Here is a 22,920-nt window from a genome sequence, read left to right on the forward strand (position 1 = left end):
ACTACTCAAACATCTCTCGCGTTACGTAATATGAAATCGGAAATAACCCGAACACCATCGAATATTTTTCATCAAACGAATCTCTGCGCGAGTCTCACAACTCAAAGACGTTCACGACAGAGTCATTTTAGTCGTCTTCTCTGATATAATATAAGAAACGAACAGGTGTCGTCCGTTACAAGTGTCACGGCATCACGCGGACTAATGACCCAATAAATAACAATCGCCTGCTAATTGCCTGCTGTAAAAACTACGAACACGTATGAATGACATAAAAATATATTTTTGTCTATTCAATAAGAGATGGCGATTGATACACGCACTTTTGAAGCTTCTGATCATATTCGCAATCATTATAAATAAGATATATAGTTTTTTAGAATTTTATCCTCAGTCTCTCTGTTGCAAACAGTACCTACGTTGGTCAGTACTATAATACATGATGTGAGTAGAGCGACTACATACACTTGTGTTTTGGCAAATAAGATTCTTGTACCAAAACCGTTCAAAAACTTTTATCTATCTATCTATAAGCAGTAATCTTTTAGGTTCAAAAGTTTACTTCAAAAAAGCATAATATGTATGTGTTACCAATAGACAACTGCTTTTAGTTGAAATAGTCGAAAAATCCGAAGTGTAATTATAGTGGCATTTTAACTGCCACTGACAAGTTAACAGGTGGTAGTGACCCGGCGGACGTCACAAGAGATCTAATGATGCATCAAAACAGTATCGTTCTAATAACTCAAGTAATTAGTAAGAATTAGTCGGTTACGACACTTTGCGTCCAGAGCCAAGACGCGTGTAAACCTTGATAGATACAGAATTGATTGGACGTTTTGAAAGTGCGTAAAATAGATGTAAATGATCTTCTTAAATTGGATATTAATAGGCACTTATCGCCTATTTCAAATAGATTGATATTGGACATAAAAATTTGGTAGATGAGAGTTTAATGATTTCTTTTGTTACATAAAACGTGGAGATTTTTTGGAGCTGAATTAATTAAAATTTATAATAATTCGGTCAATACTAGTGTTGTTTGAACTATGTATGCTGTCTTGGAAATAAGATATAATTGCAAAAGATGTTGAATGAGAAGAAACTCATGAATTATTCAATGAATAACAAAAACAAGATACCCATTATTTTGGGAAGTGCACAAAAATCCACGTTGATTGATATACGGCCAAAATAAACAACAAATACGTGCTTTAGAGATGAACAGTGTCACAATATGAAGTGTGCCTAGTTTATTTATGACGGCAGGCCAGTGTCATCGGCCAACGACCTGTGCCCGGACGAAAACTAACTGTACCATACCTACGAGACGTATGGTACTTCTCATTGATGTATTTTTGCGAAATGTGCCCTATTCTCACCCCCGGTTTCTGAGTACATTTAGCGGTAGTTTATCTATTCAATAGTGTTTTATTTGTAAGAGTTTTAAGGGTATTGAATAGATAAACTGCCGCTAAATGTGCCTCAGAAATCGGGGGTTAGTCACGTTGTTATACCAGCCCGCACTGTTTCACGGCATGGCAATGGACTGAACTATTTTAGTATTAATTAGTACCTTACTGTGTTCGTCATATGTCTTCTGCGTGGTTGTCTAATGTGATAAATGTTAACCGGAATGGTCAACAAAAAATGCTAAACAAGAAAATGTTCAACGTTAAAGAAACCAATTTGATAAGCTTTTAGAAAAAGGGGACATAAACGAAGACCGTTTTCAAGCAGCATATCAAAATATATATCAACGTCATCATCTATACGTAAATCTCAATAAATCATGTTTCACAAAGCAAAACAGCAGGAGCATCACAAGAGATAGATAATAACACAAGACTTCATTATATCAAAACGTAATAATACGAACAACGCTAATAAAATCACACTAATTGGGCAAGGATGACCAAATAAAGCTATTTCAACATCTATCCGACTCGTTATGACGAACGAACTTATTTCTGATGCTATTTTTGGTCCAGTGAGTGGGATTAACGTGTGGCGTGGATCATATCGTGATATTTACATTTATTATGTTACATGTGCGATATTTTGACAGCATAGGTTATAAGTAGAATCAGATCTTATCAAAATTATTGTCTTGTTTAATAAATATACATATATACTGGTAAACGGGTTGTGTCTATTTCATAGTCACTGCTGAAAAAAAGTCAAACCCGGCTGTACTAACAATTTTTTATCAGATTCTAGTCTGGCCTAAAAGTATCAACGAAGGACTTGCAGTAAATATTCTCCTTTTTTTTAAATCGATCACATCTTGATAGTTTTACCAACCTATTTATACTAAAAGCACTCAATACTTTGGATGTTGAAACCACAATTCTTTACGACGATATTGCTTGGTAAACAAGATTTCTTAACAGTTACAAAAATATGAACTTCCAATACAGTTTTAATTGACAATAAATGATATGAGAGACTTACCGCGGGTGCTTCATTCTCAACGTCGCCCTCGCCGCCTCCGCCGCGGTCGTTCACAATGTCCTGTTGACAAACAAACGCTTATTGTTTTGTTTTAGACTCAATTTTGCGACAGGTTCATTACAATTTTTTCGGCTGTAGGCAGCTGTAGACTCATGGATTCGAAAGCTTTACATTCGATTTAAGGTACATTTAGCGGTAGTTTATCTATTCAAACTGTCAGTTTTATATGAGCTTAAACTCTATTGAAAGAATAAACGACCACTAAATGTACCTTAGAAATCGAGGGTAAGTAGTTTAATTCCTAGCAGCCCTCTCAACACAAAAGATACCATGCAGACGAGGCCGCAGAGACAAACTAGTTGTACACATACTTAGCAATAGCATTTCCTCACATTTAGTCATAAGTACATGAGAAACGAAATTATTGGCATCTATCGAGTAGCGATTACGGTACCACTATAATATATTAGCGTATGAGTCGTTAACTTCTCTCTAAAACACTGCACTGTCTGCACTCTAAGAGAATCGAATCAGTAAATAGGTCATTATGTTAATACCTTTATTTCACAAGTGAATATTCTAATTTCGTCACAGTGTTGAGTTCGTGGAATGCGATCGAAATGCTACTATACTACGAGTCAATTTACTAAAACTCGTAAGAAATCTTTTGTTCAGGTGAACTTTCATTTTCATTGGGTAGAATTATTAAGGCCGATAATTTGTTTTGGAGAGAATAATCTATACAGTATAATCATAAATCGTACTTGTTAATATCTTTTACACAATTTTAGTCCCATAAAATAGCGAGTCTATTGCTATATTTCGGAAACTTAAGTCAATTGTAGAGAACATTCCAAAATGAATTGGATAAACCCAATGCCCGACACAGGAATCACACACGAGACCTCGTCATGAGAAGTCAGTCAGTCGCCCAGACCAAAAAATCTGTACTTTTCTGATATTTTTCAATATTCCTAAACTTTTACTTTAACACATTATCTGTAATTTTAGCTAAAGGATTGGCTACAAGTTCTTAAGCCGGCATTACAACAGACAAACAATTTCGAGCCAGGAACGCCTTACAGATTCAGGCCTATATAAAATTACGTTCTATTTTATTAAAACTTACACTGAAAGGGCGGAGTTCGACATCTTTTCAACTGATATAATAATTATGTCCTGTCATAATAATGAACACGAGAGAAGATTAAGATAATATGAGATAAGATATTTCTATGATCCTTTTAGCCATGACGTAGTTCGCATGTTTGTTGTGAATCGAATATGGTTCCATTTTTTGTGAATCAATCTAACCATAAGAATAATTTCCTCTGTCGTTTGGTTTTACAAATATAAATGTTCCCATGGTAAGCTGATAGTGGCCGGGTTTTGCTTATTGCTTCTTCTTATAATGATCTACCCCCTTTCCGAGCTAGTGTTAGATTCAGTAATTGTAGCGACTATCATAAGTGTCAATATTTGACCTAAATGAATAAAGGTTTTGATTACGATTATTGTTTATTTTATTTTCTTAGATTTTGCCTGGAAGCATGTCTGGTTTACCACATGTCTATTTGTGCGTACAAAAATCATTCAGTAGTTTTGATGTCACAATCACAAAAGACCCATGTTTACAAACTTCCTTATCTACAATAATCTAGACAGTAGGATATTAACGTCAGAGCATTAAAACGAAAACTTACGTCCATATCAACATGTCCGACGCCAGTGGAGCGTCGCTTGGGTCTGCGACGGCGCTGGATCACGTTGAGCGCGGCCTGCGTGCTCGCCGGCGACGCGTTGCTCGACGACTTGCTCTCCGTACTGCTCTCGCGGTCCTTCTCCTCTTCGCCGGCTAACTCTGTACCAACGAATATCACATTATTATGAGCAGTGAAATCAAGGCAACACACCAATGACTTTTCAAAGTTATGTGTGTATTAGAAATAATTATTACTTGCTTTAACAGTGCAAGAAAACATTCTGATGAAACCTTGCATGCCTAAAACTTGTTTAATACATTTATTGATTTGCAAAGATCCCAACCCGCGCTTAGCAAGCGTGGTAAGCTCAAGGCCCATCCCCTGCAATGGATGAGACAAGTGCAGGACCGTATCAAATGGCGTACTGAGAGGGAGGCCTATACTCATCAGTGGTTGGAAACGGGCTGATTAGATAGATTCACAGTTTAATAAAAAATTGCATTTACATTGTGAAGTTTAAATTTTAACGTACAATACAAATAGCAAGTGTTATACTTTTACCGGTTCTGTTGTCTGTGTTGGGCAGCGCGGCGTTGACGGCCGTGGAGCCAGTGGGGGGACGGCGATAGGGCAGCATGACCGTGGCCTCGGCAGCCGTAGCCGCCGGCCGCGGCGACACCCGCCCGGCATCTTCCAGCTCAAACTGTACCACAAACATCACTCAGTACTCGCATAGTATGGTGACGGACCAACATGCTTTACAGCTCAAAACCCAGTGACCGTGCGTCCAATCAATTGTATGTGCTAGGAAGCTATTGCAGACACATCTTGAATAAATTTTTAACCGACTTAAAAAAGAAGAGGTTCTCAATTCCACTATGTTTTTTTTTATAATAAGGACATGAAATGGTTATTTAAACATGTCAACCTTCTAAAAACGGGCGTAAAGCTTGATTTCTGCTACTATCAGCTCAAGTAAATTTATTTCGAGCGGTAACATGTAGTATGAATGTAATCACATGAAACTAATTTACTCTTTAATAATACTAAATTAATATTTAATTAGCTAACAATTGTAACAATTCTAATATAACTGTTAGTCAAATTCGAGACTGCCAATTCTTAGCATTCATTTGTTGAAATTCAATTAAACATAATAGGTAAAAATAGTCACTAAAATATCTACGTTCTAACTACGACAACATTAAACTAGGAGACAATCAGTAGCGAAGAGCTCCTAAACTAAACAGTGCATTTTATTAGCTATTAGTTATATTAATTAAGCATGCAGTAAGCACCCCTTGTTACTGTAACCAAGATAATTACATATTTTTACTCGAGAACTAAGTATGGCTCCGGTAATCGCGAGCATAATAAGAAAAGAAATGAAAATACAGTTTACAAAAAGCAACACATAGAACATACATGCAAACACCAAACGGACAGACAAGTATAAAAACACATTGTTATATTTATTTATTGAGACAACATTCTAATTCTGATGTTGAGAAAATATTGTAATGATTTTATGAATAATGATTTTATACAGTGATTTTCATTGCAAATAGTATAGAAAAAGTACTAAGCAATAGCAAAAGCCTCCCAAAATCAGAATTTGACCATCGAATTGAAAATATATCTGTTTTACACACACGCATGCGCGCTCCCGTCCAGCGATACGGTCGAACGAGATTGTCGATTGATGAACTTTCTATGCAATTACAAATTAATGCTGCTTTTTATAGGACACAAAATCGGGGAGAAAGTAAGGAAAAGTGAAGAAAAGTATTCACTCAGGTTAAGCATCTACCAATAAATTATCGCTTAACAACATTCTGATATTTACTGGTTAACAATGCGATGCCGTATATTTACAATGATCTAAATGTTTATATGAACTAATGTAGTTGAATAACAACATGTTTTCGAATTTCAGCCCGGTTACTAGACATGATCATATTTCTCAACCGTATTAACTCAAACATTCGTCGCCCATAACCGACTATTTTGTAGTGAATGAGATTTGCAAGAAATACAGCGATCGACAATCTCTCGGTCGTAACGCGCGGTAACCACCTTATTAGTGGGGTCAAGTCGCAGGCGCCACGAGGGGCGGCGCTCGCTGTTGGCAGCGATCGTCGCCGTGGCCGTCGCGGACGCGCACGCCAGAGCAAGTGTGACCGCGACGTCGCCCGCTGGCACCGCCGCGCGCGCCTATACACACCACGCGATACGTCAATGTTGAGGACGTGTTTTTGTTCCTCTTTACAATAAATACCAATTATAACAAATTTGGGAATATTGGTTTCGAATTAATTTACCCGAACTATCTTTTTATATGTTTTCTTCGATTCTACTGACACATAAATTTGAAATACTCGAAACAATCTTTCTTTCTACACCCACTTTACTTTCAATATCTTTATAAATATAGGAATTAATACCGACCTATCGTCAATCCCTATCTACTGAATGTACATTATAATGATCTATGAATCCATGAATGTAACGAAATGGTCGTATTAACACGAAGCGATAGGTACATGTAGTCAACAGTCACAGAGTAAAGCAAACATTGTGGACCAATGAACTACGGTACAAAGTTATCAATTCAAAAATACAAACTCAACGTATGTACAAGTAATGAGGCAAGTGTAACTTTACTTATAAAACGAATTGATTATGCATCTCCTGTACATTTACACAACAATCATCATAATAATATTGTCTTGTAGTTAAAACACTTTAAAGTAAATTCATTTTAATTTGTCGACTTAAGTTTGTTCAGCTACGAAAAAATAAACTGCTTTTCAATCAGCTAAGGCCACAATTTCTAACGTAAGAATAGTAGGTTAGAGATACAAAATCAATTACGCTATTAAAATATCAAAAAGCGATTTACAAATTAAAAGTCTTTAGGAGTTACACTTTCTTAAATATTTTATTAATCTTTTAGTCGCTTAAATTTATATCTTGCTGTTCTATGGCCTATCTTATACCAATTTCAATAAGTTAGAATCCCCAATACCAATTAGTCACTTTTGTAAGTATTTTGATAAATAGTAATTATGTTAATACCCTACAACCTTATAACCTTGATCTACTCTATTGAGATCCGAATGTATCCACTACTTTGACCACGTTTAAAAGACATGTCGGTAGTAAGCTTTGTTGTAGTTTCTGGGCATATATCTACACACACAAGTCTGGATATTCTGGACATTTTGCAATTTAACATGTGAAAGTGATTTAGGTACAATATATGTGTATAGAATATACTCGAAATAACAAAACCAGCCCGTTACTAACATGTCTTTGCAGGGTTATGAGTTCTATTCGTTGAGTCAATGTGTTAATACAAACATGCATCGTGAACGTACCGAGCCGTTGTCAGACGCGGGTGTGGTCTGTGCTGGCTCCTCCTTCTTCAGGCTGCCAGGGGAGGGGCTCTCTGTGGTGCCGTTACCAGTTTTCTTCTTGACGAGTTGTTCAGCGGACTTGATCTCATCAAGCGTGACGCCCTGAGTGGAGCGCCTCGTCTCACGCACGCGCTTGGCGTGAGCTTTCCTCTGAGTTTCACTCTCCTCATCCCGCACAGGGGGCACAAACGACCTGCGGCAGTGTTCACAATTAACATCTTCCCAATTATACATAATCAGCTCAAAAAGCGAAATAATAATAATGTTTGCATCGTCAAATCCATAATACATGCAACATTTGACATGCTGGTAGAACATAACGCAAATTAAATCGTCCGAACACAAAACAGACGAAGCGCAAATAATAACTAACACACAGAAAATCTGACGAGCTTGAACACGAGAATTGTACTTTTTTCAGTTTGATTACTTATTACGGTCATGAAATTATCTTAAAATACTCACTACGTATTTCAACACACCTTTGATTCGATTTGTAATTCATTAAACACATACAGAGATGCGACGTAACAAACCATGTTAGAGTTGTAAACAAACATATAACTTATTATCATAGTGCTGATTATATCAATATTAGAATCATCTCATAAATTATTTTATCACAAAAGATCACTAAGTTACGAGCTAGTTTCACTACTAACACAATAAGAATGCAAGTGAAACCAGCTCTAAAGTTATTGCTTATGTTAGACTACATTTTCTACCACCCACATAAAGGATTATCACACTTGGATAGAATATAAACTGTATCTCGTTATAACAAGGTGACAATTCCCGTGTCCAAGAATGTTTATAACGTGACTATACTTGAAGAAGTTCTTGAATATGTTGCCGGGCGACAGTTTGGTGGGCGTAGCCGAGGTCGGGGTCGAATTGCTACTGTTGGACTCTACACTCTCCGACGAACTGTTACACACATAACACTTTGTACCATACCATACAGGAATATGTTCTAGAAGCACACATACTGCAGTTTGACTTATCATTCACTAGTGCCCTTCACATTAAAATAGTCAGTTTTATTTAGGCTTAGTTCAAAGGCAATTTAAAGTTCGCCAAATATCACAGTATGTCTGCTTCCACTAAGGTACTAACTACAGTAATTTTCTTACTTATGGATAATACTTACTACTTTTTATATACTTAAATACAAAGATACTTATAAAGTGTAATAAATGTATTAATCATATTGTATCATCATAGATAGTCATATATAATATCTTATAGTAAATAGAACAAGTTTATTCCATCATAGTAAAACTTTAAATATTTTTTTTTGTTCTATAGTAACTTAAAACTGTTTCTATTTACATAAAACAACTTACATATCATACATAAGATGTAGACGCACGCACGTATACGCACATTGGTGCACGCATACGTTCACCTAGGAACTTGACGTAAGCACAAACAACATACCTTCTGACTGTCGTAGTGGTGGTAGTGTTGGTCGGACTGGCATTCGGCGTGCTCGTAGTACCGCTCCATGTGTTCACCTCCCTCTCTCGTCTCTCCGTAGGATTTATTCTACGTAACATTTATTTGCAACATTTAACATGTAAGACATTCAATAAGTGCTCGATATAGTGAAGTGAGGTGGGGTAACAGATACTGTGCTGCTAGATAAATATTATTTATATAATTAGTATAAATAATATATATTTATTTGTTTTGTAGTAACACTAGGTGTATAGGAAAGCTTAAGAATTTTAAGATATAAAGTAAATATTTATTATAAAAGGGAAACAAAATATCTGAGAATTTTTCAGTATTTCAAAGCCAAATCTTAAGTTGCCATTTTAGTAATAAATTTTAAATAATATATTTTTAAAAAGTCTTATTTTTTACTGTTGTACGTTTTTGTGTTATGTATATAAGTGTATATAATATAATACATATTAGACATTATAACAGCAATGTATGCAACATTTAACAGTTAGAGCATAAATAGCGAAAATTATAACTGATTATGAACATTACAATATCTAGTTAACATGAATGAGAAGTATAAGTTGCGGTTTGTTTTTGTTTTTATATTTTTACTTTTTTATAATAATAATAATTTATTTTCCAAAAAACCGCTCGGTCGAAAGTTCCACGTGGTCATTTGAACTTAGCCTTATGTTATAAAATGTCGTCAAAAACAAAACGCAACCGAACAGAATACATAACAAGCACCTTGTTTGTACATCGTCGTTAGTCTCTGTCGCATTGTTAGTGATCTCTTGAGTCTTTTTCCTGTCGGCAGGCGCGACCGGCGGCGGCGGCGGTATGGACGGACACGACGACGCCTTAATGCGAGCGGTCACGTCGCGATACCGCTGGTAGAAGCTACAATGCACACAAGCATGCAACATGTACCTACACCGCGGTTTATCCACTACACTTGCAAGTCAAGCTTCTGTATAACTAAAGTGTATTGGGAATATTTTTGATAGTATTTTATAATAGGGTAGTTAACTATAGTCAGCTACTTTTTATAAATTGTCAAAATCATTTGAGTATACGAAATGCAATGTCACGATTCATCGTCTTTTCATTGGAATCGAATGAATGTCTTATTATGTAACAGTGTGTAATATTCTTATTTTAAGATTATTAACGAAATAAATTACACAGCAAGAGTATTTTGGAGTACAAGAATAAATAGTTCCTAACAACCTGGTCAACTACCCTATTAACAATAAAATTCTTATCATTTAAGATACTATAGTATTTATTTACACTTCCCATACACTATAGTTATTAATTAAAATTAATTAAGAAAGTTAAAGAAGTTTATTTCGTTCACTGAAATGAACGTTAAGTTCGATTTCGTTAGCACTTAGTTAAACGTTATTTTGATATTTCATTTTCGACTAGTGCTGGCACACATTGGTTATTTATTCAAATAGTTATATACTAGAAGGAAAATTTAAAAGACCATATAGTAGCGACGCTACAAAACCACTGTAAGTGCAGAACTTTTCTAAAACGTCATGCCCTTTTCATTTCTTCGTTTAAATCCCATACGAACACAGTAATTTGGCTCGGGATGACCGAATTGTTTCGTAAAATTAGGCAAATCGTTGCAAGTACCAAATATTTCCAACTCCTCGCAACAAAACAGACATTGATCACGTAGTTTAAACACACAACATTGTAGTTAACATGACATTGAAGTGATCCATCACCAAATAGATGCCAGCACTAAACACACGAATGATTTTGTAAGAATATAAACGTTTTAAGGAACTGTGAGGTCTTAGTCGGTTCCTAAAAGTGGCTAATCTATCAATGCAGCTGATAAGGGCTTAAAAACTTATTTATTGAACGTAGTTATAGTCGTTTGGATGTAATACAGATCTACTAGAAACATAATAAAAATGTGCTCCTAGCCGATATTCGGCTACGGCAGCCAGTTTAACTGAAACCACTGACTGTAAAAATATGATTCTAATAAGATTCAGATCGGAGTAACAAATTGATTTTTTTTTTTTATAAGAAACCAAAGCTGCTTAGGAGTTAAAACAGCGATAAAGATATCAAGAGTAGGTTCAAAAGTAGTTACGAGACATCATATTATATTTTTTTTTTACATTTTGTCAGATTTTAATAATCTAACTCCTTTCCCCACAGTTCACCCAAAACGTTTACTTATTTGTGAAGTTTTTAGTTTTTAATTCCATGCCTCATTTTCAACGACGTACAATTATCTTCCTATATACAAGAGCACTTTAATATTGCACAATATTTTAGTTCCTGTAGACGCTAAATAAAAATAAAACCTGGCTACTTGCCACATGTGACAACTGAGATATATAATTCGTTTAGAATATTTTTATTTTTAAATAAAACTAATTAAGTCGACCGCAATTTTGTTACATAATATAAACGAATAGAATAGCAATATTGATACTGCTTTTTTGTAATGTTCATTCATATTGGTCAAATCTGCTTATTTCAAAAGAGAAGACCCAATAATAATCGAGAATGTACATATATTAGGGCTCTCACTCAGCAGTAAAAGAATTTATTGATCACTGACTTAGTTCAGTCGTCTTGTCAGCGTGATTATAGTCAGAATGGATGACATGACAACATAAAATGATATAAAAATTGCAACCGAGTAGTGTATTTGTTCCAATAAGTGAGTTTAAAGTTCGCGTTGCAAAGTAACGGTGAGCATAAGTGTATAAATGCCACGTTATCTACAGCAGGTATGAAAATATTGTGCTCTTTTAAAGTACTAGTGATATCGTGTGTCGTGTGGTGCTGTGTGGTGTACCTCTTGTCGTTCTCGAAGCTGTGTGTCCTCCTCAAGATAGTGTCATTGTCAACTGCTGTGTTGTTGGTCGCCGGCTTGCTGTCCCCTGGAAAATGTCGAAATACAACATTAGTCTTACATACGACTACTTTATTTTGCCACTAAATCTACATATTGCAATAAAGCAACATTGTGCATGTAGTGCGTCTATTTCTTGTCAATCGAAAGGGAAAATAAGATACTACAAGCTGAAGTTTTAAAGCTAGAGATGATATACTACCACGAAATTATAGTTAGTCCTGCAAAACGTCTAAAAAGGCTGGGATTTGTAGTTGTATCGTCGTCAGCAATAAAAATAAAGTATTTCTGATATGACTACCGTCTTCACACAAGCTGCAACTAAACTAACGAAAGGGTAGAAGCCACTTGACTGTAAGTACTTACTACTAGGCGGCTCAGGCTGTCTGTTCCTGAATGAAGCAGATCGGCGCCATGACGGCGCGTCTTCGCCAGTGGATTCAGGTTCTGTAGCCTCAGGAGAAGGTGGCCTGCCCTTAGGTGGCTTGCCCTCCGTCTTTATAATCTCGGGCGACGCCGGCGGCTTGTCTGTTACGTCAATGAATGATGTGATGATGTTTGGACAATATATTATAAATAATTACACTCCAAATCAAGTTATTAACTCTTTTCCTTTACTACAGTCAGACATATATCTAATAGATACTTTTGGACAAAGTTTTACTAATATATCTGCCAAGACTTCCTTAATTTTGCTTGAAGTCATATGTTGTCCAAACTGATATGGTTGTTATATAATATGCTACTCAGGCCGGTCTCAAAGGCAGAGTGTGATCGTAATAATGTAACAAATATAAAACAGTAGTCACACGCATCAATTTAACAGACAGCAAACTTGTTAGTGACCAATATTGAGTGCTCATGATAGTATCCGCTGAAAAAGACAGCTTACACTTGATGCCCGTGACAATAAACCTGTATAGGGACTTTCAAGTAGATCCGAAAGTTCTAGAAATCATTTTCCTTTACATTATGCAAACAAGGTGATATGGAGAGAATTCGTTTTGTTGAAATAAAGGATGGTAAGTATTATCTATGGTAGTAGGATCACGGGAGCTATCACGTACCTCAGTTGACAACTATTTTAAGCCACTTTGATGTACATTGCTATCTCCTTTAGATTATAGTGAGTGAAACGTTACGTCAGAGCAGCAATGTACTGAATAGTGACCATCAATTTGGCGTACTTTCGTTTTCAACTGAGATATGTTGATGCACACAATTGGAGTTCTTACGTTGTTATCACATGATTAGAATGAGGGACATAGAAACACACACTCGAGCTAAGAAGTTGTATGAATCACCTGCAGTCTTACCGTTGACGACTTTCTCGGGTTGTTGCGGTGTAATCTCGATGTCGACTCGCTTCGCGTCGTGCTGCGGCGGGCTGCGCTTGCGTTTGTTGATGTTGTTGTTGTTTTGACGACGTTGTTGTTGCATCGCGTCGGCGAGCCATTGCGTTATACTGGGATCTACTAGGTCCATGCAGGTTTGTCCCTGAAAAATAAGAAAACATTAAAATTTTGATAAAACCGAGTAAATATAAAGCTTACTAATAAAACTAACTTACGAATTTCATTTAAGTGAAAGAAAAAGTAACACTAAGTAGTTGTAACAAATCAAATTCGTCTTTAACCTACAGACAATCATTGCGGTCTTAAATTGATTTATTTTAACGCAGGCTACGTCTTGACCATCAAAAAAAGGATTTGAAGCCGCGACTTTTTTTTTCTACAATATATATGATTCTGAACCATGTTGTAGTACTTACAGAATAATTCTTGATGAGTGGATCAGCGCCATATTTGAGAAGGAGCGCGGCGGCCTCCTTCTGTCCCCAGAGCGCGGCAGCATGCAGAGGCGTCCAGCCTTCATAGTCAACGCAGTCAGGATCTGCGTTGCAATCCTCTAGCAGCATTTTAGCAACCTGGTAATAAAAGCATTCACATCAGATAATTGCTCTTTTCTGGTAGATATTAAAAAGTAATGATTGTAAAGCCTAAGATCAAGTTACAATTGCTTTTTACTGGTAGATATTTAAAAGTAATGATTGTATATACAAAAACAAGTTAAAATTGCTTTCTAATTTTGATAATAGTATAAATAACTTACATCAATATATCCCTTAGCTGCCGCGACATGGAGCGGAGTGCCACCGTTCATGTCCCTGACCTCGACGTAGCCGTTTGCCGCCCAGTTTCTGGCGTCACCCAACAACGTGTCAACTTCGGCGTTGCGAGACTTCTCACAGTCCACACCTTAAAATGAAACGCTTATTAGAAAAAACACAAATATAAATTTGTTTCAAGCTATTTGAGATTTAAATCTTCAGTAGAGGATTTTGTATTTGTAAGCACGATTAGACAAGTCATTGTTTATATTTCATCATTCCCTAAAATTACTTTAATAAATAAAAATTGAATAATTATAGTATATACGCATAGGTAGTTTAATTTTATGTACAAGTTTAGATAGGACACCTTTTTCGTCGATGATCTTCTGCAAGAGATCAGCCATTGCGTCGCTCTCGGCGATGTCGACGGGCAACTCGCCGTCATAGTTTACAGCGGCCACGTCGGCACCGTTCTCCAAGAGGTACCTGGAAATAAAACAAATATGTTTAAATAACAATTCCTCGACAAGCTTTAAGCTAGCTTAATTCGAGCCCGAACGAAAAAAACATCACGATCATACATTTGAAACCACCTTAGTTAGGATTTATTTTCCTTTTATGATAAAAAATACATAGTGGCTATTATTTTAATAAAATAATATTAATAAATGTGTTTATTTAGAAATGATTTACCTAGTAATCACCTTAACATACGATTTGCGTAATACTGAACGTCACTCAGGGAAACCCCGTGAATAACTCGATAATATTACTATATGTACTCATCATTCATATACGCAAGCAAGTGCGAACGTAATATAGTACGCATTTTTAAGTATACGAGGACGACTACACCGCGTTAAGTAAGAGCCCAGACTACTTGTATGTCATGCGGGTTTGCAATTGAATAAATTGCTAATCTCTTAACATGTTCAGTATGTGTTTTGTCTTCTAAGAATGATAAAGAAGAATATAATTCACCAACAAAATATAGAAACAACGAACGCGATAGTAATGTAAACAACATTGTTTATTTATATAATATAATATAAATACGTCTATATAATCCACAAAAAGATGAAAACTTAGATTTTTCAATTAACAATATCTTTATTTCTTATGTTATTTAGTAAACATAATTCTACATCATAATTACCTCCTCTAATTAGAACACTAGTTTAACTTCGTCACTACCCTTACCAACAGATACATTTCAAACGTTTTCCGTGTTTTTCTTTTATTAGTATAAACAGAACATTCTACAAGGAAGAAAGGACAAGGAAGGAAATTTTTAAAACTGTTTAAGTTCTTTGTTTGAATAAGGAAAGCAGTTTTAGAATCTAGAGTTTGTGCTTATTATTTCTGAGAAAACACTCAATGTGGTCACAAAGTATTACGTGTTTTGTGTGGAAAGCTAATAAGTAACACGACATAATAAAGCTTGTAACTTTTAACTCTAACCGTAAGTCCAACTTTAAGGAAATGTTTAAGAACGTTGACGAATCGACGATGACTCATAAATTTTGCTGTAAATTAGCACGAAAGCTGTGACTATATTTTGAGAGAAACCTAAATTGGAAGGTTCTAACGCCAATGGTATTATCCTTCAGTTGATTTCCAAGCGCTATCTAAGCGGTATATAAAACAAATGATGATGAACCAAATAAAAAAAATAAAAAAAATATGTTCACTGATGTGACTGTGATACTACTACTAACGAGAGATTATTAAAAAGCCGGCTCTTGCAAAGTAAAAGCCCAACACATTTACAAAAAGCTTTTATGTTAAAAATATTATCAAAAAAGGCTTTCATCTGCACTTTTTATAAAAGCATGACCGGAGCGCGTGGATTGCATTACTTTACAGTTTTAACAAAATCTCTTCAGCGTACTAACAAAATGTCATAATATACTGACTAATTGAGCCTTTTGTTTGGAAAATAAGCAGGAAAACAGACTTAATTACTAGAGAATATAAGCCAATTCTCATAATTCAGTTTAGTCGTTTATCATAGACATTTCGAGAAGCGATTGGTAATAACCCTTTTCATTGCGTACAAGTTGAATTGCAGTTTGAATTGTGACGAGGACCTTCAAATGGTATAGTTTGAACTAGTTGGGTCAGCATTGGCCGCAATACTCCTGCGAATCACAACAAGGTTCTTGAATTGAACTGGCTCGCTCTACATTGAGCGCAAATTGTAGGATACTGGCCTTAGTTTAAGATGTACAGTGTCAATTGTTTAATAGAATAGAGATTGCATTCTTAAATATAAAACTATTGTAAGGAAAAATGCTACTACTACACTTCAGGAAAATACACATATACTCGTCAAAATCTATGTTAATCGAATCTTACTATCATACTGTAGTCAGAATGATTTTGCAATTCAATAGTTGATTTCTGGGATACGTACGGGGAAAGCTAATTAGGTTTCTCAAATCTTATTTTTTCCACAACGTGGATGAGATACACAATCCACAATTTTCGAATACAAATAAAACTGTTACTACTTCCGATCCCACTCATCATTTCGCATATTTGTTACGTGTTATAACGTTCCAGAGTGTTTCGTAACACTGTTTATTACCTACGCAATGAACGAAATTATCATTACAACTCCAATGAACAGTCATTCACAGAAGCCCTGTGCCTATTAGGTCAGAATGAGTCAAAACTTTGTTTACACTGTACTATCGAGCACGTTACATCGCTGCGTCAACGTCGTGTTATTCATCCATATTACAATAAATAATTATGTATATTGATCACATATCGTATCTTTAGGGTAAATACGCGGGTAAAACGGGTATTTAGTGGTTTCTATTGTCTTAGTTAATATGACGACAGATGATTCGCGCAGCCCTACTTTATTTTTTTAGGAGTTACAACTTGCAAGAATAAAAATATGTATTATAGTAATAGACAAACACATTTAATGAACGCACTTTGCATGAATATTGTGGATATTTATTCCAATTCATCCCTAAAGACATATTGACAACGACGTAAGTAAGACATATTTTTACTAATGTATGATGATTAATCATAAGATGTTCCCGAAAAAAAACTAACATAGAAACATCTCTAGATACCCATTTCTAATTGCCTTTATCATTTCGACAAGATTAAATTTAAACGAACAATAATGACGAGTGAAAGTTTTTAATAATAAATAAATTACCTGGCTATGCTGAGGAATCCGCATGAAGCTGTCGCGTGCAGTGGCGTCCAGCCTTCATTGTCGCCGCGGTTGACGTCAGCGCCATGGGTGACGAGGAACTCCACCATGTCTAGGTTGTCGTCTATGCACGCCTGAAAACAACAGCGTATGATCATGTAGAGGTCACAGGTCATTCACCTTACTAATAATGTTGTTGTGTTTTTGTTGAATGTTTATAGTCTCCGTAGACTATGCAGTTGCAGTTGCCAAATTACACGATATTTTACAACACTATGGTAATGTGCAATTACATTTTTTGTGGTGATTTTGTAAGCATAGCTTGTATCTTATAAATTAAGTATATTTAATTTAATCAACCTTTTTTGGAAAATGAATAAACAATGATGATAAAATAATTTAATTCCAGGAGTTGTTGAAGAATGCACATAACTATGCGTCAGTTTCTGGACAGCAATTGATATGATTCAAGTTTAATATAGGTACATCTATTCTATATATTTTTTTAAACACACCATATGTCAATATTTGTCATATCCTCACATACAAATATGTGCTAACTATTTGTGTGGGAACAACACGACTTTTAGATTTGATACACATATGCGGGATGCATCATTTGCATAATTTTCATTGCGACACGGACAAAAAACGTTCTGTTTTCACAAGTAACGGGGTTCGTGATAATGGACGTCGCCGCCAGTTTATGTGTTTAGGAATTCAGTATTGAGTTTTGTTTATTTTATTATTGACAAGGGTTTCAATTTATGATAAATACAATAGTAAGACAGTGGTCCTCATATTACTAACCAATGTTACAAATGATCTAGAAACATATTCCAAGGACAATAAACAAAATAATTTATTTCAATGAAGAAAATAGTTTCTTCGTAACATATATTGCACTACAAAGGTGCAGTTTAAACGAACAATATGCACAGCATGATCGCAGCAGCAGCAGTAAATCACATCTAGTGTCATTCAATAAAGATTGTTAGACCTAGATGCTACATGCATCTCATCTAGATCATATATGAAGGTTAGATTTTTAGTTCTCTTCTCTACCAAAATATGATTTTTGATTTCACGTTTTATTAAAATCACGCGCAGCCATTGGAAAATCAATATATTGCATATTAGCGCTCAGCTGCCTGGAAAATAAGCTCATTTCGAATTGCAGATACGCCCAGCTCTTGGATATTCAGTTCAATAGTTTTCAATCTTTAATATTCGAGTAAACACGATATAAAAGTTGTAGAAAATCATCCTCATTGGCCTGTAAATGTATGACTGTATAATATGGACAACGAAGCGCAAAAGCAATACGCGTCAAGATCAATGTTTGCATGATCGTTTAACAGACACTGATGAATTAATGTTTTCTTTTTGTAATCAACGTGTATTTGATGCTAAATAATTGTATATTCATTTAACACTGCTTCTTCAATTTAAATTGAAATTCAAAAGAACATACTCAATATATTCGATTGCGATCTTCATTTTAAATGATTTGTCCAAAACATGTGATTAGATTTTGAAATGGAAGTAAGTAAACAAAATTTAACTGTTCGCCAGCTTATATAAACAAATTCGCAGGAGCATAATGTCCGCTAGGCTAGGCATTTCGCGAGAGCAGCGTGGAACAATAACGTTACGTAGCAGTACATGCATGTGCAGCAGTACGGAACAGTTGCAGGGTCAGTGCCGTGGTCGGTGGCGCATGCCGTGCCGGACCGGCGAGCTCTGCTCGGATGAGCTTATGTGACCACTAGGAAATTGAAGCGATACTAATTTGTTTCAGATATGACAGTAGCACAATCTGTCTTATTGGCCTTTTTACGAAAGAAATTTTGGTGACAAAAATACTATTTTTACAGTTAAAAGTTTATATTACATCTAGAAATTTCCCGATCTTAATAAAAAAAAAAAATTAAGACCTTGTGAATTTTAATGATGAAAGCGAAACAAACGATTTAATATTACATTTACCAAACAGTTATCCAACACATATAGCAGATAGGGATCTGCACCTTGCCAATAAAAATAATTACACAAATGATACAATTTTTTCCTATTAATTCATGAGGATAATGTCATATCCAGATAAAGCTCTATCCTGCTGTAGAGCTGTCATAACCAAAAGTTCAAATCCTACCCATCTCCTACGAGTTCAGGCAAACATACCGTTATTTCTTAATCGCTCAGCTTTATAGTATTTAGAGAACAATCGTTTATTATTTGACATTAATAACCCATAAACATGACGCCACTTGGCAACCCATCGGGAGATCAGCACGTAACATCATTACTAATACTCCAAATACTTTGCGTCGATAGTCGTAAAAAATTAAAACGCTGTCGTTAAAAAAAGAATGAAGTCGCAAAGCAAATAAATCTTAAAACCTATAAAAATATACGTTTATCATTGGCTACAATATCTTGTTTATACCCAAGTCCAAATCTTTTAACTTACAAGAGTCGACTCAATTTAGGTACATATAAGCAAGATTATTTTTATTCCTCCCGCATTAGTATGAAGATAAGTCTAAAATGGAAAGTCTTATTGTAATGTCACATATCAACCGAGCAATTCCCGAGTGACATGATAAATTTAAAGAAAAACATATCAGCATACATAAAAACATTCACTCATTATTGATCACAACAGGCAATTTCCCTCAATTGACCCTCACAATTAATCTGAGACAAGCATGTGACAGACATTGCAATAACCGGAGATCATATCGGGATCATTAGTTCAATGTTCTGTCTCAATTTTACAGTACAATACTTATTACCTATTTGATATGAACAACGTTTTTTTTTGTGACACCATACAAATAATGTCGGAGCACTTTCGGTTACGTTACGTTCTTGAAATTGAATCAATGAAATAAAAATCGCTATCTATGTCACATATGAACAAGTTCTGTCAATTTGACATATAAATTAATTTAGTATACTATGAGACGATAATTTAATAATAGTTATATTGTACAAAAGTTTTATACAATATGTGGCTTGTTACCGTAGTGGAGGGTTGAGACAGAATCGGCAAAGGATATCGATGTAAGTATTGCATTATCTGAGCACTCCGGATGTGACCGATATTCCTCTTGTACACTAGTACAAATAACATTTAATTATGTAATTGTTTCCAATTACTATAGTTTGGACAACTCTAAATATAATTGAGAGGTTTCTTAAATGTTATAATTATAATTGCAAGAAACGCTAGTTTAAAGTGGCGTTCAACTATTTTTATGGGTTTCGTTGATAAACCAAAGAGATTTGAGATACTGTGAAGTAATTTTCCCGTCATAATATTACGGGATATTTATAATTTTGATTACTTGGTTAAAGGTTTATTAAATATGTACCTACCTAGATAAAAGAAATGCAGACGTCTTAACTTGATATATGACGGCAGAAATGTAGCAGGTATATGACAAGCACGTCTTTTACCCATTTAGAACAAATACGATACTATAAGTTTTCTACCGGTAAAGTCGAAAAATTTGCAAAACTGTCATGTTCGGCAGAAAAACATGAAACCCAAACCGGCAAAAATATGATCAAGGGAACCAAAACTACGTTTTGAGGTGTACTAAGCGACTCTATATCCAAAAAAAGGAATAGCTCTACAATGTAGCATCGTATTTTATTAGGTTTTTAGTATAAATAACATATATTTCACAGTTTTCAATCAATAAGTTATGTAAATCAAAGTAATGAATAGACTCATATTTAATAACACTGACAATACTGACATCATCACAATGTGTCGTCTGTCTACATTCAGTACATTATGTGTCTAAGTATAAATATAAAAATGAATCATTGCATGACATGACCCATTAAAAATGAATTAAAATAGAAATAATTCGTCGTTTAATATCTCTCAATACTAACCGGTTTGTAGTAGTCCTTAGAATTTGATTTTACGTACAGAATCCATTAGTTCGAGGATAAGAGTAAGACACCAATATTATAACGTATCAAGTAGCTGACAGTCCACAAACTGTAGTATTTTTTTAAATTACATTCTAAACAATTCACAAGCCTGTCAGAATCTCGTGTCGAATTCCAACATTGGCAATCGTAAGTTCAATTAGTTTAAAAAATAATCTGTTGTGTGCCCAACTTGTGACGTAACTATAATATCAACGACTAGTGCTGACGTGACCTCGAAATGAAAAATTTCTCGCCCAATTCTAAAATAACGCGGCGCTATGTCATTCAGTAACATACGTCATAGCTCCTGAAAATTTGGGGCGGTCAATGGCAGCACACAAATTTCGATCTAGACTACTGGCACCTCGACATTTGATCATAATTAGAGCGATTACACTGTTAGTAGAAGGCGTTTTACGATTTCATATAACAGGAAAAATCGTCAATTATGAAAAAGCTGATTAAACTAAACTAAAGCAGAGTAAATATGCAAAATAGCTGAAAAGTACGAGTATAATCGGTGGCAACGAGTCATCGACCTAATTTCCTGGACTATCTAACGAGATGACTATCGCACACTATAAATACCGAGTGTTATGTTAGACGTATAGCGAAGACAAAACGCATCCGCGATCAGACGCTGCCAAAATAATAACTCACAGGGCGTGATGGCAATAACAGATAGCCAAGTGTTTACAATTATAATAAATAAAGTGTTCGCGGACATAATGCCTTTCAAATGTTATTTAAAATCACCACTTGACTTGTTCCGCTCGTCCGCTGTTAAAACACACAGCATGATAAACTTTAAATAGGTTACAATGTTATTGTTATGAGAAATGGGTCGATCTCGCAAACCGAAATTCATTTGAAAGAACCGGAACGAATTTACGTTGCCCTAATAGTTAAATCGAGTTTTGATCAGACAGTTTAAGTATAAGAATAGTAGCAAATTATTTTAACATTTTAAATGATAGAATCTTTTAACAAAATAATATGTTTAGACCGGTCTAGACTGTGACCAGACTCGCCCATGTGAACTTAGATAAAATCAAGTCACCGCGGTAGCCAGTGGGCAAGCAAACGGCAACGCAGACAATAATTATAAAACTGACGCAATAGGTAATCGACACACTACGGCTCCAGCGTACGTACCGTGTGAGAGATTGATGAATATTAATACACATAGACATGGCTTTACACACGTATCTAACATGGAGTTTGTGAGTGGTCAGTTCGGACCGGTGATTGTCATACTATGACAGATTGTAAAATTTGTACCGACCATAGTGGTTACAGTTTACTGAGCTAGTTCGATACCGTAAATACTGGCAGCGAATGAAGAAAACTAGTCCTTAGCAAATAATAATAATTTATTATTATACTGGGTTTTAATATTGGTAATAATTACTTGTGAATGTGTGCTATGTTTTCAAAGTAGTCATAACATGAATTCAAAGGAAAACAATTTCAATAAAGCAAGTGCCTATTCAATGTTATCACTGTGAGTATAGATAAACTAGGAAACTCTCGACATAGATAATTTTGTATAATGTGCATTCATAACACTTAACTCGCATCGATCGGTCGATTGTAAGATCGATGACAGATATATTTTATAGGCGAGCGTATTGTCGGTGCATCTCTTTGTCATAGTTTTCGTCATTAGCACATCTGTAGTTCATATCTGTTCTGAGGTAACTAACCGCACTTTATAAATAGGGCAGGCACACACGCCCGTCCAGATGCGG

The 22,920-nt window shown here is 35.3% G+C and overlaps 1 protein-coding gene across 11 annotated transcripts in view; it reads right to left on the reverse strand.

The window, feature by feature from the left end:
• The window catches only part of Mbs (Myosin binding subunit), a 55,426-nt gene that overhangs the window by 17,041 nt on the left and 15,465 nt on the right, over positions 1–22,920 (reverse strand). For 2 of the 11 annotated variants that reach the window (XM_076135222.1, XM_076135223.1), the window contains exons 2-16: positions 17,219–17,349; positions 14,402–14,520; positions 14,034–14,179; positions 13,693–13,848; positions 13,226–13,418; positions 12,288–12,449; positions 11,865–11,949; positions 9,776–9,928; positions 9,017–9,124; positions 8,405–8,503; positions 7,538–7,769; positions 6,234–6,371; positions 4,719–4,860; positions 4,158–4,315; positions 2,455–2,514 (exon numbers count right to left, since the gene is read on the reverse strand). In XM_076135222.1, the coding sequence (XP_075991337.1) occupies positions 2,455–2,514; positions 4,158–4,315; positions 4,719–4,860; positions 6,234–6,371; positions 7,538–7,769; positions 8,405–8,503; positions 9,017–9,124; positions 9,776–9,928; positions 11,865–11,949; positions 12,288–12,449; positions 13,226–13,418; positions 13,693–13,848; positions 14,034–14,179; positions 14,402–14,520; positions 17,219–17,349 (2,082 nt within the window). The remainder of the gene's footprint in view (positions 1–2,454; positions 2,515–4,157; positions 4,316–4,718; positions 4,861–6,233; positions 6,372–7,537; positions 7,770–8,404; positions 8,504–9,016; positions 9,125–9,775; positions 9,929–11,864; positions 11,950–12,287; positions 12,450–13,225; positions 13,419–13,692; positions 13,849–14,033; positions 14,180–14,401; positions 14,521–17,218; positions 17,350–22,920) is intronic. The other 9 variants (XM_076135224.1, XM_076135230.1, XM_076135229.1 and 6 more) reach the window with 9 other exon arrangements.

Source organism: Anticarsia gemmatalis, chromosome Z, assembly GCF_050436995.1.
Source record: "Anticarsia gemmatalis isolate Benzon Research Colony breed Stoneville strain chromosome Z, ilAntGemm2 primary, whole genome shotgun sequence".
Lineage (NCBI taxonomy): Eukaryota > Metazoa > Arthropoda > Insecta > Lepidoptera > Erebidae > Anticarsia > Anticarsia gemmatalis.